This window comes from Pelodiscus sinensis, chromosome 18 (assembly GCF_049634645.1).
Source record: "Pelodiscus sinensis isolate JC-2024 chromosome 18, ASM4963464v1, whole genome shotgun sequence".
In the NCBI taxonomy this organism is placed as follows: Eukaryota; Metazoa; Chordata; order Testudines; family Trionychidae; genus Pelodiscus; species Pelodiscus sinensis.
This window is the reverse complement of record NC_134728.1, coordinates 27,738,410-27,756,340: the sequence shown is the minus strand read 5'-3', so window position 1 is coordinate 27,756,340 and position 17,931 is coordinate 27,738,410. Positions and strand designations below refer to the sequence as shown.

The 17,931-nt window shown below is 47.3% G+C and overlaps 1 protein-coding gene across 6 annotated transcripts in view; it reads right to left on the bottom strand.

Moving 5' to 3' along the window:
* The window catches only part of PTPRT (protein tyrosine phosphatase receptor type T), a 1,030,325-nt gene extending 1,024,214 nt beyond the window's left edge, over positions 1-6,111 (bottom strand). For 3 of the 6 annotated variants that reach the window (XM_075901347.1, XM_075901348.1, XM_075901351.1), the window contains exon 1: positions 5,539-6,110. In XM_075901347.1, the coding sequence (XP_075757462.1) occupies positions 5,539-5,608 (70 nt within the window). In that variant the 5' untranslated portion in view covers positions 5,609-6,110. Of the gene's footprint in view, positions 1-5,538 lie in introns of all 6 variants that reach the window. The other 3 variants (XM_075901349.1, XM_075901354.1, XM_075901352.1) reach the window with 2 other exon arrangements.
* Positions 6,112-17,931: the final 11,820 nt, after the last annotated feature.

The window sequence follows — 17,931 nt, the reverse complement described above, 5'->3', positions numbered from 1 at the left end:
TTTTTAATTCAAAGCCTCCAGCTCCATGAGGCTAGTCCCCAGCCCTGCCCCTTCCTCCCCAAACCCCACTCATTCCGGGGTGGAGCCAACTCATGACCATTTACTAAAATTAATTACGTGGCCCACTTGTGAAAATTATTGTCCACCCCCGATCTATATAGTGATGGTCATGTGCTGCTGGAAACTCTCACAGGAAAAGTTTAGCCAAAGTTACAGAACTGGCATGATTTTCCAGAAATGCTTTTAACGGAAAAGTTTTCCGTTAAAAGCATTTTTGGAAAAGAGCGTCTAGATTGGCAGGACGCTTTTCCGCAAAAGCACTTTTTGCAGAAAAGCATCCGTGGCCAATCTAGAGGCACTTTTCCGCAAAAAAGCCTCGATCGCCATTTTCGCAATCGGGGCTTTTTGGCGGAAAATAAATCTTTGCTGTCTACATTGGCCCTTTTGCGCAAAAGTCTTTCGGAAAAAGACTTTTGCCCGAATGGGAGCAGCATAGTATTTCTGCAAAGAGCACTGATTTCTTACAGTAAGAAGTCAGTGCTTTTGCAGAAATTCAAGCGGCCAGTGTAGACAGCTGGCAAGTTTTTCTGGAAAAGCTGCTGATTTTCCGAAAAGCTGGCCAGTCTAGACACAGCCGAAGTGTAGTATGCTTCAATGGGAACAGAAATTCTGTGGTTAAGATCCTCTAGTTTAAAAGAGATAATCTGAGCTTCCTAGAACGTACAGTAAAATCAGGATACACTATAATCCACTCAGAAATTACAACCAAAGGCCAGTTAATGCCAAACATATTCAATACAAAAGCTGTGCTCCTCACAAAAGTAAAACATTAAAGCATTAAAAGCATGCATGGAATCTCACATTGGGCAATCCAGACCTGTCCCTCAGTCCTGTGCTAATTTCTATGAGAGGAGGATCTGACCCTCTTTGGATTCTCAGTAAGAAAGGCTTCATTTGTAGCTACACTGACATGCAATTACAGAGAGCTGAGGCAGCAGTTTTGGAGCAGCTTGCATCCAAAGAATTATGTGGAGATACAGCACCTTGCTTAGATGGTACAAACATTGTTCATAAGCATACATACTCCTCACTTCCCTTCATCCACAGATCACAAAAGACATAGTAAATATTGATCAGACCTCAGAACACCTCTCTCTGAAGTACCCTATTAGTCTTATTTTTCAGACAAATCTCTCAAAATCACCTCAAATGTTGGGTGCTTGATTTGAGACACCTCTTGCCTGATATTCAGAAATACCAACCCTGACTTCAAACAGAGTGAAAAGTGTTTACTTAGACTCATGGTTAAATACTCAAACATTAGTATGCAAAGCAATAAGACCACACTCTTCCCTATCTTGTGTGTTCCATTCAGCCAAAAAGCAACACCTGCCAATTGTTCTTTTGTATCTCTTTATTAATGAGATAATAAAAAAGCACAGAAGCAAAGAACATACCAGTCAAAACAGCTCATTGCACTCCTAATAAATATAATAAAAAACTAATACAAATAACAAGTGTTGAAAGACAATTCAGGGAAAATTATGATGATGCATTAATCTATCTAGGGATTAATTCTTCAAGACTAAGTAGACAAGAAAATCTGTTCATTATTCTCTTTGGTAAATAGGTTTCATACACAACATGAATATTCGTTCCCATAAGAAACAATCTTTGTCCTAGCCCCATGGTAAATTCCATAAAGCTTCACATCTACATTTCTGGCATTACAGTGGTTTTCAGATTAGCAGATTGTGATGCTTTATAAAGATGATGACATTCCAGTATTCTATAGTAATGCTCCCAGGCTGTTCCCAAAACATGACTGTAAATTGTAGGGTTTGGGACCATACGCTGCAGGATTCCACAATTTAAAATGAAAGAAACAGGCTGGAGTGGGGCGTGGATGAGGATGAGTATTTGCAAAGGAAACAAAATGGGGGGAAGGGTTGAGCTGGAGGTTGTGAATGTGCTGCATTTTACCATACACCGACTTTTTAGTGTGTCTGTGGAAACAGCGCTTTCTTTAACATTAATTGTTCATTTATTAAAGAAAAAAATCAAGCCAGCTAGGAAGGAAAATAAAGTTGAACTGAGCTGCTAACAGTTCCCCAGAGGGAGTGGGAAGTGATTAGTGAGTTAAATGGCTACATTGTTAACAATTGCCACATAGAGTAGCTTATGTTGTAAAATCCATTTTTCCCTGCCAATTTACTAATGACAATATCTGTTAGTAAATGCCCCTAATCTCTCTCTAGCCTCTCCTCTTTGTACTTCCTCCACATACTCTATGTTGTTTTGGTTTTATGACCTGGCATCAATCTTCACAAACATCCACTTCATCCATGCCCAAATGCTTAAGAGCTCCGCTACAGTGAAGCAAGGTAAAGGGAAGGACATCAGCGATACAGTCAGAGAAACAATAATGTCATGTTAATGTGGTCCTTGTGTCCAAGGGAGCAATCCCCGTGCAACCTATTGTCTCAGGTTCCCCTCAATGTTATTTCATGGATGTAGGATTTCCACAAGCAGTAAAATGAGTACAAAGAGCACATGGAAGGCTAAGTCCACATGTCAAAAAAGAGGTGCTGTGCACACACATGTATTATAAGGGGAAGTATTTCCCCAGAAGGAAAGTCCCTTATCTTTTGAAATGAGGATCAGCCGTTGCTAGATGTACTTGGAATTTTATGGCTGTGTATTCTAGGGGAAAGTAGATAAACTTAATTTGAATTATAACCTACAGCAAGGAGTTTTAAAGCCTTAAGAGCAGATCTACAGTGTTATAAATAAAATATGCTGGAAATTGTGTGGAGCTAAAATAATTGGTGAGAGAAGAGGAGGGAGGGAAAATGTTACAAAAAGCACAAACTCTACAGTTGTGTTAAGAAGAGCCAAAGGAATTAAAAAGGTCCCCCGATATCAAACAAGCAGTGCAAGCAGGAAACCAGTGCCAATTTGTTATATTTTCACCAGTATTTGATACCAATTTTATTGTACAGCACTGGAAAGTAAGTGGGAAAAGTAGAAAGGGATTCGATGTTGTTTTGTTTTCAACACTGAACTCTTGGCTTCCCCCTTTCTACATATGTTACCACACATGGGGGGGTGGGGGGGGAAGCCAATTTCTTGCCCGATGACTTCAGAACGTTTAACAAAAGGCTGCTGAATAAACACATTAGGCATTAAAAACAGTTCAATCGCTAGTAGTCAAAAGGTATTTGCATCTTAATAGTTATGGAGACAGCACCATCTGATGGAAGACAAAACAAGTGCATTGGCTACAACCGAGGGAATCTTTCAAACAACGTGATACTTAATTGAAATCCAACAGAGGTGCAGGGTGCGTGGACATTCTGCCTACTTGCGTTTATCATCAGACTATTAGCCGTGCAAATTGGTTACAGGGCATTAAGAACTCAGCTGTCAAGTGTAATCTAAAATAGTGGCAACACTTCCCACATAACCTCAATTAAAGAAGTGGCTCAGCAGCCACATTGATATGTACAAATAAGATCATTTTATCGTGCTAAATAGGAAGTCAGGCATTAAAGTGAGAGGTGAAAGTTGACATTAAAATCAGGCAGCTCAAACACCAGCTCTCCCTCTTAGCGAACAGCGATAATGGAATATTCCCACCCTGGGTTGGAAAGGATTAGCCATTTGCTTTCACTGCACTTGCATTTACTCTACGCCTTTTATGCCATCACTTATCCGCTCCCATACTCACGTCTCCCTTGCACGAAAAGGTTCGCAATTTTACTTAAAGATCGGTGTTTTTCTAAGTGTGCAAGCTAAGTGATCCATCAAAAGGGAACAAGTCCTATAGATCCTGAAATCACATTCAGAACAGGCATTACAAACTGGCATTTTTTTTTACAGACCACCATGAGTTTCATGTATAGTTTTACTCAGGAAGGGAGCTATTTAACAAGATTGTAATTCCCAATGGGTTTGTTAATAAATCCGATAACATGTGCTGTTGCCTAGCAATCCAACCATAAATTGATTATTAAACAGCATTGGACTGACTGCAGCCTGTACTTCTCAGGGTGGAATGGGTGCTCTTTTACAGACTCCCCCCTCCTCACGCTAACTTTCTTTTAAACGGGTTCGCAGTGGAAACATTACAGCTAAACACATGGAGCTGATTGCATGGTAGCCTTTTGCTGAGCTGCCCAGTGTGCGTATCTAATAGACGCGGGGTAAAAGTCATTTGATGTCTCTTAGCTTGTGAATTCCGCCCCATGTCCGGAGCCCCAGACTCAAGGTTCTGAGCAACACCGCTGAAAGCAGGGAATGAAAATTAAGCCTCAATGGGCGAAATGTATCACAGCCAGCCCACAACAGCAATCGGGAGCGGGGATGCTGGTTTTACTCCTCCTAAACATTCAGGCAGAAGATGCTGGGAAAGGGAGGAAACGGTGGCGGGTGTTTGATTTTGGATTGTGTTTGTTCTAAAGATTTGCTAATTGAAGCAAAAAAACTGATTCCACGTCTCAGACAAAGAGATAAGAGGGGAAGCAGGAATCAACCCCCCCCCCCCATCCTCCCTTTGATCCATCTGGGGCAGAAAACTGGCTCAATGGACACCTGTCCTCTGAAGGAATCCCAGCTACAACCAGGGAACTAGTGGCCGGGGGGATAAGAGAGAACTAGACGGCTGCTCTTAAGCGACATACAGTCTCTGGTCTAAGACAGCTACACCAGACTAACACGGCTACATTTCTATCACTGGTCTAAGACAGGTTCCCTAAAGATTAAAATAACCAAGTGCGAAAAGAAGTCAAAGTATCTCAGCCATCCAGAGAAAGTCATCCACATCCTGGGAGGGCAGAGGGGAAAAGCTGCCAGTGAAGTTCTAATAAGTATTGCTCAACTTTGGTTTAAAGGTACAGTAGTGATTTACAGCGAGGTGGCACATTTATTCCCAGGCTCACCCCTGCCTTTGATTCACAACAACTGTTTACTATAAAAAGGACTCGGCTGCCTTGACTCCAAGAATGAAAGGGATGCTTTCATTTCACACAGCCACAACTTTTAAAGAAACACAACCCTCCCCGGGAGAAAAAAAATATACATGTATATAAACCGCACATCTCCTGTGGAGGGAAGCAAACAAACCGAGCCGAGACAAACATCTTTTGGAAGGACATTTAATAGGATTGCTCTTTTCCTTGCCCTGGGCTTTGAGGGGACAAATCTATTCTTTCCAGCCTAAGATCCTTCAGAAAAAGCTTGAGGTGAAGAAGGTAGGAGAAAGGGTAGGGCAGATCTCACATAATTCAATGCATTGCATCCGGCTCGCCTCTGGCTTTTGTATTTAACCCGCCACACCGACGAGCAAAACAGGCAAATCCCTGCACAAAGGCAAACTTAGCGCCGGGCAGAATGGACGTACAACCCAGCCCCAACTAGATACATTGCAGCGTATTGCCATTGCCACCCCCTTATTGCTGGCTCGCGCTCTGCCCGCGGGAAGTTGGACGCCGTCGCGAAGGGTTTGCTAGCGAGCAAGTGGAGAATGGATGAACTCACCTGCGAAGACCTGCCCCTCTGCTTTTTGCAACAGCTGCACCAGAAAGACAATCGTGGCAATCCTGTTCATTCTCTATTGGAGTCCACCTGCCCTTCCCGCGGTAGAGGTGCAGCTGTCTGTCTGGGTGCCCCGCCAATAGCCCCTGCATTGGTACATCAGAGAGTTGGGGCTGTATCTCCGAGCTGGAGCTGCTACCCTGATCTGATGAGTAGCACAAACTGATTGAGGCAGGGGGAGGGGGAAGAGAGGCAGAGACAGAGATTTCCCCTGAGTCCTAACGCCTGCCTTTTCCTCTCCTTCCTCAGACAGCCCCGCACCGTCACCACCCAGACTTCGGCTGCCGAAGCTAACCCCGTCTGCGCTCCAGCCTCTTGCTCGGCTCGAGCGGTGCTCGCAGGGAAATCGGTCTGGTTAAGCACCCTCTACCGAAGGCAGAGAATCCCGCTCCTGCCCTGCCTCGGGATTAGGAATTGCAAAGTAAACCCAGAGCAGGAGGAACCGGGGGGGAGGGGAGGAGAATTGCTCCGAATTAAGCTGCCTTCTCACTCCCCGTTTGATCCTTCTGGCTGCGCAGCCAGGTCCTGTTTGCAGGGACTTGGGGACATGTTGCAAGCAACCGAGGCTTCCTGCTCTTGCACTCTTTCCGGGGGTGGGGGGAGCCAGTGCACAGCATCGGGCCGGAGCTGGGCCTGTGGTCAGCCGGGAAGGCAAGCGAGGAAGGGACCACTGCTAGGTCGAGCCAAGGGGGCAAAACAGCAGGTTTCCGGGGGCCCATGATTCGGTCCGCTTGTGTGAACGGCCCACGGGCGTTTTCGGCGGAAAACAGTAATTCCGTCCTTAGTCACTTAACTGGGGACAGGCTTGGCCGCCAAGCCCCGAATCGCACCCCGCCCTGCTGCACGCACCTTGCCGCCCAGTCTCCTTCCTAGCGGGAGAGGAGACGAGGAGCAGGCTCCTGCTAACCTGCCGTCCAGGCGGAGACCTCAGAGCCACGCGGCTCTTGATGCCCCTCTGACCGCGGACAGGCAGAGCAAACGAGCGCCCCTGGACTCAAGCTCGCAGGCAAGCAGCCAAGAGGCGGTGCCACTCCACGGACAACCAGTAGGGGGCAGAATTGCATCAATAGTGACACAGCTCTCCATCGCCTCTCCCCTCCCCAAGCCCTCTCACTTGCAGGCCACCCGGAGAGGATTGCAGGGTCGAGCCAGGGACCTAGATGAACAGCACGGGGGTCCCAACGCCTCCGCGGACTGCACCGCATCCTCCCCTGGGAGCACAGGGAGCACAGAATCACATGGAAACTGGTGAACGTGTAAAGCGCTGGACGCACATTTCTGATGCAGGGTGTAGTAAGGAAGGGGGGTGTCTGTGGCTGAGTCACATACTGGACCTGGGGTTTTAAAAAAGGTTCTGGACACTTAGGCTGTGTCTACACTACAAAGAAAAGTCAGAAAAAGACCCCCTTTTCTTCCAAAAGAGGCTTTTCTGACATTTGGCCTGTCTACACAGGGTCAAATGTTGGGGAAAAAACCTTTTGGAACATCCCTTCTGCCTGCAGAGTAAGCTTTACAGGGATGCCGAAAAAACGGGTCTGCTTTTCTGCAATTTTTTAGTAGTCTAGATATACCCTTCCACGAGGACTCCTGTTGGAAGCTTGTTCATTGGAAGAGAAACATCCTGCCCTTGAAGAAGGCCCCTGGAGGGGTAGACGGGGGGGGGGGGGGGGGGTGAAGTAGAGAGCCCTCCACTGCTGCAAAGCATGATGGAAGAAGGCGGGCAGGCAGCAGGAGCATAGACTTTGCTGTTATGAAAATGAACCACCCATCCTGCAGTTTATCTTGTTCTTGACTATAGCAAGAGCTGGACAATGAACAGGAAAAATATTTCCAATTGCAACTCAGTGGCAAAATGCCTCATCTCTCCCTCCACTAGTTGGTGCAAACAACAGCTAGGCAGAGAGCCTATTCTTGCTAATAGCTAATGGAGATAATATTTTGTCTCCAGGCACAGGGTGCTGGAACAATTTGTATAATGCAGATGCTGAGAGCCATTGAACCAAACAGCCCTGTATATAATGGAAACCACTTCAAGCCAAAGGATTCACCCCTAGTCTCAGCAACCATGCCAAGGTTCATACTTTTGGCACTGAAAGTTCCAGTTCCAAGCTGGTTGACACTCCATATTGGTGTGACTGCACAAATATTCCAGAGATGATGTTGTGACAGATAGGGCATTTTCCTGCAGTATCTTTGGGAGAATTTATTGTATTGCTGTGTGCCAGAGACTATAGGAAAGACAAGAGGTGCGGGAAAGGGGAAGGTGAGGTAATATCTTTTATGAGACCAACTTCTGTTGGACAAGCTTTTGAGCTACACAGAGCTCTTCTTCTTCCATGTAATTTCATGAGTGGAAGTCTGATCACAGCTCCTTTCGGAACTAAGAAGATGGGGGGGGGGGGTGGTTAGCAAATTCACCCAGATTGTAACAGCTCCAACACCACCTGGAGAGGCTCACATATACTAATTAAAACTGGACAGTCTAGAGAGCAACAGACCAAAAAAGGACTTTTAGACAAACAGTCTGAGTTTAAAAAGACTCAGGAATCAGGGTTAGGGTTGCCAACCCACCCAGGATTGTCCTGAAGTCTCTGTGATTTAAAGATTAATTGGTGTCCGTAGCCTCTGTTTTCCAGAAGCTCAGAATGGGCAACAAAGATGGATCACTTGATGGTTACTTATTCTGTTCATTCCCTCTGGGTATCTGGCACTGGCAACTGTTAGACTTGATGGCTCTTTGGTCTGACCCAGTATTGTTATTCTTATGTTCATTAAATATTGTCATATGAAGCAACCTCCAGGAGTACGTCCAACCAAAAATAATGTTAAACAAGATGTGCTTTGTTATTATCCCCCTCCACCCACTGTCCCTCTTCAGAGCAATGGATCCTCTCAAAAGCAGCAGACTTTGCATTTTTTGGGAACCAGAGAAAAGGTGCCCTCATTTCATCATGGCAATGAGTTTTATTCTTGATACTTTTGAATACCAAAGCATGTGTTAGACTCATCATTGACCTTCAGACCCTCAACAAGTAGCTCAAGGAGAGGAAGTTCTGCATGGTCAGCAAAGTGGTACACTGCCCTTGTCTTGGAACTCAAAGGGATAGTGAGCTTGCCTGAGCAAAGGGAGAACATGAGCAGGTGGACATGGGGTAAGTCCCCAAGGGAAGCCACTTCAAAGAGCACTAGGAGCAGAAGGGGGCAGATTCAAGGGCAGAATTAGATAGTACTTTTTTTCCTCTCCTTTACCAGGCCTCTTTGAACAACAAGAGATAAAATCAGTCCCCTCTAGCTCAAACTTCAACTTTTCCTCTTTGTAGTGATTATTTGCTATATATTATTCTGCCACTATCAGCTGCTCAGGACAGAACTCAGATCAGGCGTATGGTGCTTGGTGCATAAGAAAGACAAAGCTTTCTCAAGTTGTGCGGAAATCTGTTTGCGTATAGTTACAGCTATTTTCCTTAGTAAAGACCAGCTTACAATGCACTGTGATTCTATCGGTCATGCCTCTGTTCTGAGGTTGCAAAACGCTTATATGAAGTAATGGACATTTAAATAGTTACAGTGAATGTCTAGGCCCAGTTATAGCTGAATAGATTCTAAACTTCCACATCATTTAGAAAATGTTTTTACAGAGACCCTCTCAAATATTATCAGGCAGATTTGTCCCACATTAATACAGCTTTAGATTAAGTAGGAAAATTTTAATACTCCCATTTTCTCAATTTGCATTTTCCTCATTTTGAAGGAAACACGCCATGATGTCAATTTCATGTTTAGGTACATAATGCTGCAAGGCAATTGTTTAATCATTTAAGAACAGTTATGCTCATTGGAATTTGTAAATAGTTACATTTTATTGGTATTGTGCTTTAGACTTAAAAAGAAATAACCCTTCATTTTGACAAACCTAACAGTATTTCCTTATCTAGTCTTTACAATTAAATAACATTTTTTACCTCATTTCAGTAACCCCATCCTGGTCAGGCAGTTGTTTTTAAAGGTCTGATAGGCCTGATAGGGGCTCTTGTACATTTCAAGAGCCCCTATTAGGGCGCTTGTACATTTCAAAGGAGGAATGCGGAACTCCACATACAGCCTGGGGCCAGCGGGAGGTCCCTCTGACTCTGACCTGTACATGAGTACCTACTCACAGTCCCCCATTGACCCTGGGCTCCATGCTATGGGCTCCCCTACTCCTTTGAATTGGGGGGAGGCGGCAGTTTCAAAGGGGTGGCAGCCACACAGCTGATCAGCTGTGCGGTGGCTTCCCCTTTGAAACTGCCGCCTCCATACAATTCAGAGGGGAGGCAGGGAATCCTGGGCTCAGCTGGGGACTCCCCAGCCCTCTCCACTGGGAAAACTGACCATTTATTTCTACCCTTTGTTTCCTGTCTTTTGACCAGTTATCAGTCCATGAAAGGACCTTCCCTTTTATCCCATGACAACTTAATTTACGTAAGAGCCTTTGGGGAGAGTCCTTCTTAAAGGCTTGCTGGAAATCTAAGTACACTATGTCCACTAGATCGTGTTTGTTGACCCCCTCAAAGAACTAGCAGATTAGTAAATTGTAGTAGGTGCTGTAGATATGGCCAGTAAGAGACCATTCCTGTCCCAACAATTTTACAATCTAACATGACAATAAACAAAGGAAGTATTATCACCATTTTTCAGAAAATTTTTCACTGAGGACCTGAGAAGGATTAAGGCCCAAATCTATTAATACTTATAAGTTTTTAACTAAGTATGTTGTCAGTGACATTGAAATCCTTGAGAGCTTGTTCCAAGTCACACAGAATGTTTGGAGGAAAATGAAGATTTGAACTCTGTTCCATGTCCATGCCTAAAGGGAAGCCCATTCTTCCTTTCAGTCCCTTTTTCTTTAGCATCTTGGTCTATGGACTTCAAAAAAGTCACTCAAAGTGTCTCTATTTCCTTCCACCCCTGTCCCCCATTCCCATTGCAATTGTAACCCCCATACACCTATGGGGTATGGTTCACTTTATAGATTAAGCTGCAGAGCTTCCTACACTAAGCTCCAGAAGTCCCAGGTTGAGTTCTACCTGCAGGTGGTTAGGTGCTTTCCCCATGATTTCTCCAATTCTTCACACCGCCCTTATGTATCTGTTCTGTAACAATAGAAAGTAGAATTGACTGACATGTGCCCAGGCCATGATCTGATTTTAAATAACCAAGTCTTCATGCATAAATTAAGGCCCATGCATTATATTTATGAATTCTGACAGCAGCAGAAACAGCCTCCTCACCTGATTCAGAGTGTTAGTCCAGCATCTAGGAAAATCCCAGAGAGCATGTTAGGGGGTTTATGTATTTGTTCAAGGAATCTTTTCATATTATCAAATCCTTTTCTTCCTCATTATGACACCCATGTTCATGTCATGCTCTTGTCTCCCGCTCCTGGGAGATGGCTGGCATAGTGTTCTCAGAAGATGGACGTCAATAATAACCATTATGTACAGATGACTACGGAAACAGTTTTCAGCAGCGCTTAGCTCTTTTAGGGAGGCCACCATTTCAGGAGTTCAAGCTGGGAGCTGCTGTGTGCACGACACTTTTAGAAAAACTGGCTCTTAATTTAGGTGTCTTTATGGCTACATCTACACTGCAGGCTTCTTTCGGAAGCATTTTTTTCGGAAGAGATCTTCTGAAAAAGCGTCTTCTGAAAAAGTGTCCACACACAAAAGTGCATTGAAAAAGCAATGTGCTTTTTGAAAGAGAGTGTCCAGACTGCTTGGACATTCTCTTGCATGAAAGGCCACCTGGAACCACTTCAGGCAGGACTTTAAGACACCAGTTGCTTCCAAGTGCTGGTGCTGGAGCCTTGCAGAAACACGCGCTTAAAGGGGGCTCCCTGGACAGCCGTTTCTCTGCTTCTGCTGCGTGCTTGCTACATCTTCAAGAGACAGCAAAGATCCCGCAGTGCCTGCTGTGGTTACCCTGTTCTTTTTTGGATGCCTCGGCTTTGTTCTTTGTGCCGTGGAGCTAGAGCTGCCCCATGGCATGTGATGGCCCCACACACCCATGCTGAAGTTTTTGCAGCACTTTGTTCCAGCTGCCTTCCTGGTCCTGCGCAAGCTCAACCCTGAGCTCATTCTGGGGACCCTCTCCCTGGATGCGGGTGCTACACACTGGCAACCGCACCCCACTGTGGAGAGGATGCTCGAGACCAGTTCGGACTGATGGTCATGGAGTGGTGGAATGACCAGCAGTGGCTCCAAAACTTCCGCATGTGGAAGGCCTTTTTGGAGCTGTGCGCCTGGCTCACCCCGCCCTCTGGAGACACGACACCCATTTGCAGCCCGCCATCCCCCTAGAGAAGCAGGTCACAATAGCCCTCTGGAAGCTCACCACACCAGACGGTTCCCCACTGATCGGTAGCTAGTTTGGCGTGGGGAAGTCCACCATTGGGGCCCTCCTCATGGAGGTAAGGCACTCTGGGGCTGCAATCCCTGCCCAGTGGGAGGAGGGAGTCCTGTTAAAGGGGAACCCTCAGGAAAGGGGGTTTCGGGCTGTGGGAGTGGAGGGGAAGCACTGTCCTGGGGGGTTGTGCTGTCCTGCCCTCACACAGCTCTGATGCTTGGGGGGGGCAGCCTCATAAGGGGTGGCTTCTGGCATGTTTGGGGGGGCAGGAGAGGGAAGCAGGATGGGCACCTCCCAAGGGCTCAGGCACTCTCTCATTCTCTGTTTTGTGAGTTTGTCTCCTTCTGCAGGTGGTGAGGGCCATCAACTCCATCCTGCTGCGGAGGGTCATCTGCCTGGGAGACCTGGATGTGACCATGGCTGGATTTGCTGTCCTGGGGTTCCCAAACTGCAGGGGAATGATCGATGTATCCCGATCTGTGCACTGGACCATCTAGCGGCCCAGTATAATAGGAAGGGCTACTTTTTGATGGTGCTGCAGTCCCTGGTTGACCACCAGAGACACTTTACAGACATTTTTGTTGGATGATCAGGCAGGGCACATGATGCCCAAGTCTTCAGAAACTTCAGCCTGTACCACAAACTGGAGGTGGGCACATTTTCCCCAGCTGTGAACTTGCCATTGGGGACGTGAAGATGCCGCTGTGCTTTGTGGGGGATGTGGCCTACCCTCATGCCATGGCTAATGAAGCAGTACACCGGCCACCAGGAAACCAGCCAGTATCAATTTAATGCCCACCTGAACCAGGATTCAGGTAGAGTGTGCCTTTGACTGCTGCAAGGCACGTTTCAGGTGCCTCCTGACCCTCCTGGCCGTGGGGGAGCACAACTTCCCTGAGGTAGTGCCGACATGTTGTATCCTCCACAACACTGTGGAGAGGAAGGGGAAGGCCTTTCTCCCAGGGTGGGGGGCAGATGCTGGCCACGAGGGGTGAGCATTCGAGCAGCCATGGACCGCTGCCATCTGACAGGTCCATTAGGCCAGGGTGTGCATCCACAATGCATATCCATGCAAACACTGTCCCTGAGGGCGTGCCCTCCTCTGTAAGCAACAACCAACAATCCTTGGGCCAGAGGAGGGGGATGTCCCAGGAGCAAGGCCATGTGTGGCCTGTACAGTGGGCCATACCTCACCGAGGCCCTGAGGTACCCTGGGACTGTGATACCCACTTCTCACCTCGACCCCTAGCCCACAGACAAGTAGGCAAGGGAAGTATCCAGCCACAGTGAGCTCTCCTCATGGGCAACAGAGGAGCCAGGAGCAGCCTGGCCTCGCTGGGGTTGTTATACACAGCTGTGGTGTGCAGCGCTGTATACGGGAGCGGCTGCTGCCTCCCACATGCAGGCATGCCCGTGTGCTGTGTGCGGCACTCCTCAGTCTGTGTGCCTGCACCCTGGTGGCTAGCCTGCTTCCAGCCATGTCGGCCCTCCCCCCTGTGGCAGGATGTGTGTGGCCTCCCTGAGCCTGGCAGCAGGATCCCAGGCGTGCTCAGGGACTGCTTGCTGCATCCATGTGCTGCACACTAAAGCTGCACATGGTTGCACGTGCGCAGACTCACAGACTGCAGCACGACGTCCAGCCTGAGCAGCCCGAGCGACATTCACCTTCCGTCCCCTGTGCACCCACCTCCCCCACCTTGTGTGTGTGACAAAATGAGACCACTCCTCTTAAGATCCCTCCCAGGTGTCTGAGGAGGCCTAGAAGACATTCTGGCTCACTGGCACCAGCTCCCAGGACAGGGTTATGGTGCCTGTCTCCTCCTCCTCCTCCACCTCCGACTGGCCCTGGCCCTCCCACTCCTCCTCCACAGAGACCTCTGGCCGGGCAATGATAGGGTCTCCAGACCAGAGTCCACAAGGACAGGTGGGGAAGATGTTTCCTCACCCCCCAAGGATCTGGTGCAGCTCCTGGTAATGGGGGCAGGAGTGGAGTCCTGCCCCTGAGCGCCAGCTGCTCTCGGTGGCCCAAACATATCCCTGGCAGAGCTCCTTGACTTTACTCCGGAACTGTTCCAATGTCCGAGGTGGGTGTCCACGCTCCGCCAGGGATTTGGCCATCAGGCTATAAATGTCCGCTTTTCAGCACTAGGCCCGGAGATCCTGCAAGGTCTCCTCCTCGCCCCACAATTTGAGGTGGGACAGGATCTCTGGTCCAGACCAGGAGGATGCACACCTCTTGGTCCCCCTGGGAGTGTTCTGGGACCCCAGGGGCTGCTCCCTGCGAGAGCCAGGGAGGTTACAGGGGGCGTGAAGCTTGGCCAAGACTGGCAAGGCCTATAGCTGGGAGAGCTGCACGATGAGGTGCTGCTCTGAAGCTGGCTTCCTTCCACAAGGCTTGTCCAGGGTGCCTGCAGCTTTAAGAGGGGCCAGGAGACAGGAACTATAGTCCTGATTTCTTTGTATGGAGTGGCCATCAGGGTACTTGTACTATTTCCTGGAGGCCTCTTTCGAAAAAAACCCTCTTCCTCGTCCACACAAGCCTTTCTCAGAAAGAGCTCCTTTGGAGAAAGGCTTCTTCCTCATAGAAAGAGGAGTGCCAACACCAGAAAAGCCCTCTGTTCTCTCAATTTACTTTCGAAAGAACGTGATGGCAGTGGGAACGCTCCGCAAATTTTGTAAAAAAACCCAGCCATTTTTCCAACAAAACTCTGTAGTGTAGACATACCCTATCAGTGTTGGGGGAGAAGGTAGGTGACGTTATAGCTATATTGGACACATTTCTGTTAGGGTATGTCTACACTACAGCGTTAATTCAAGTTAGTTTTTGTGTATATTTCAAATTAAGTTATTTCGAAATAGCGTTTTGCTATTTCAAAATAGAATGTTCACACTGAGTGGACCCTGAACTGAAGTTAAGGCTGGCTGGAACCAGTGCCAGCAGGGCATCAGGTTAGGACTTAGGACCAGGAAGGTGCCCGCCTTCTCCAGCCCCTGTCAAGCTCCTGGGAGCTGGCAGACTGCTTCTGGGGAGCGGTGGAGGGCTTACTGCCAGTGGCTTGCTGGCTCATATTTTAGGGCCACTGCTGGCTCTGGGCTGGCAGGCTTGGAGCTGGCACAGCTACCCCTTTAATGGCTCCGGGGCTGGGGGAGAGGAGAGTAAGTTTTCCTGGTTCTGCCCAGAGTGGCCACCAGCGTTCCCTGGGAAGGGCTGGAGGCCCCCTATTTCGAATTAAGTGTCTACACAGCACTTATTTTGAAATAGCTATTTTGAATTTGGTGTTACTCCTCATAGAATGAGATTTACCAAATTCAAATTAAGCGCTCCGCTATTTCAAATTAAATTCAAAATAGCCGTTTGCATGTATAGACGCTATTGAAGTTAATTTGAAATAATGGCTGTTATTTTGAATGAACTTTGCAGTGTAGACATACCCTTAGAGAGCGATAAGCTTTCAAACTCACACAGACTGTGTCTATTTGAAAATCTATCCTGAACACCTTAGAAATTGGCTTCAAATTACTGAATTTACCTGACTGCCACTTTCCTGGTAGGTTGTATCATTTCCCTCTTTGGAACTAAGTAACTTCAGTCATGTGTTTGCACACTAGCCACAACCACTATACTTTAATGGAGCACAGATACTGATTAAAAGCTAGTGCAAAGCAGCATAGCTCCATTACAATTAGTGGAGCTGCCGCAGTTTGTACTAGCTGATGATCTATCAGTGTTTACCACCAAAGCATTAGCTGAAAGGTCATGTTCCCAAGCCCCAGGGCAGAGTCCTGCCACCAATGCCGACTAAAACATTGAGAAAGATAAGGGTATGCAACTGCTTTACAGGAAATTAAATAAGCCAGGCAAATGCTCTGGCTACAACTTCATAGCTGGCATCACATGGCTCACATGTAATTATTTTTGAATACGACCCCCAAAATAGTAGTTTTAAATCTGACCCTATCATACCAGAATATATTACAATGGTCTAACTTTTCTAGCAGCAATGGCTCAGGCAAGAGCTGCTCAAGTAGCTCAGAAAGGAAAAGATTAAAAATAAGTCCTTACAATGTTCCTGATCCTGTTGGCTTAACCCCCTTGACTCCCTCCTTTTCTATGAGAAGCTAAGTCCCAGTGATGTGATGACACTCTTCTCTTCCTAACTCGCTCACCCACACTGATCACATGCTCAGGCAACAGAAACAATCCAGGTGCTTCAAAGGACTCTCTCACAGTGGCAGTAATAGAAAATATGCATGGCAGACATCGTAGTCAGTGAACAACCCATTGCCTGGCCTGTGTTTGCTTGAAACATTTAATATTTTTTTAAAGTTAGCAATAGTCTAAGCCTGTTCAAACATTATCAGGGAATAACAGCCGTTTTAAAAAAAAAAAAAAAAACACTTTACTTACATCCACACTGCACTTGCGTTCTTTCGAAAAAAATTGAAAGAGCGGAGGGGGTTTTCCGACATTGGTAAACGTCTTTCTATGAAAAAGAAGCCTTTTTGCGAAAGAGCTCTTTCGGAAAAAGGCATGTGTGGACGGGGAAGAGGGAGTTCTTTCGAAAGAAGAAGCTCAGGTGCCCTGGTGGCCACTCCACCCATAGTAATCACAGCTGAAATGCACACTGAATGGACACTATCTTTTGAAAAAGCAGATCGCTTTTTTGATGCGATGTGGCTGTGTGGATGCTCTCTTTTAGAAGTATTCTGAAGAGATCTTCTGAAAGAAGCCTGCAGTCTAGATGTAGCCTCAGAGACCCACTTCACTCCCAGCACCATGGAGTTCTCTTCGAGACACAGACCTCTGGCTATGATCTCCCTCCTTCCAGGGAAGCTGCAGTCCCCTGCCCAGCCACTCTTTCAGTTGGAGAGGGACCCAGGCACCCTTACTACTCCACATCCCAGCCCATGGGCCCTGTAGATGGCCACTGCTCACAGTGCTCCCTCCAGTTCTTCAGTAGATTTCCCTGGGCCACTTCTTTGCAATCCCAGCCCCCCTTTTGCCATGGCCTCAGCCTGTAAATCACAGCAGCTCATCAGGAGCTGCCTTTAGCTCCCTGGGTCTCTGCTTGCAGCACAGCTCTGTCCAGGCTGCTTGCTGCCTTGAGCCTGGAAGGCAGCCACTCTAACTCTGTCCTCAAGCATCAGGGAGTGACTGAAACTGCTTTGTGCTGCAGCTCTTCTTATATGATTGGCTGCTTCTTTACATCCTTTTGTCATTGGCTGCCTCCTGCACAGCCTCCCTAGAGCTCTATTAACGTTTGAGAGTCCAGTGTGGTGCAGGCACCCCATCACAACATGGAAACTGACTGTCAGAGGGGACTGGCACTGGTGGTTCTGCCAATGCAGGGCATGGTTCCTTTTCCTAATCATTTTTAGCATTAGAGAGACACTTTGCTGATTACATTAAATGGCTGAAAGAAGGGGAAAGGCTTCCCTGTCTAGTCCTTCTAGGGATATAAAATTCCATGTAGAATGTCAAATAGTTAAACTATATGTTTAACTGGTTAACCAGATTGCTGTGGCAAAGCAAGGGCAGGAGCAGCTCCTCATCTGCAGCGCACCATTGGTGGAGGCTGCTCTGTGTGGGCTGGACAAGGCCAGAGGCACACCAATGTGGGTGGGGGATGTTCTAGACCAGTGGGGTCGGGCCCACAGGGAGGCTGCTTCCGCCAGGCTGGTTGCTGGTTAACAGGTTACTGGTAAGCATCACCTGGTAAAGGTGATACTTACTGAGTAACCAGTTAACTGGTTCTCCATTTACATCCCTAGTTCCTTTCCTTTCACTCCCACACTGGTACATACCAGGGTAGGGTTTTGCCTAGTAAGAGGGTAATTGGATCTCATGGCAAAACTTCAGATACCAAAAAAAGAAAGAATTCTGCCCCACCTTTACAATGCAATATGAACCAGGTGTTTGAAGAGAGGTTTTCATCTTCCACTGATGCACTT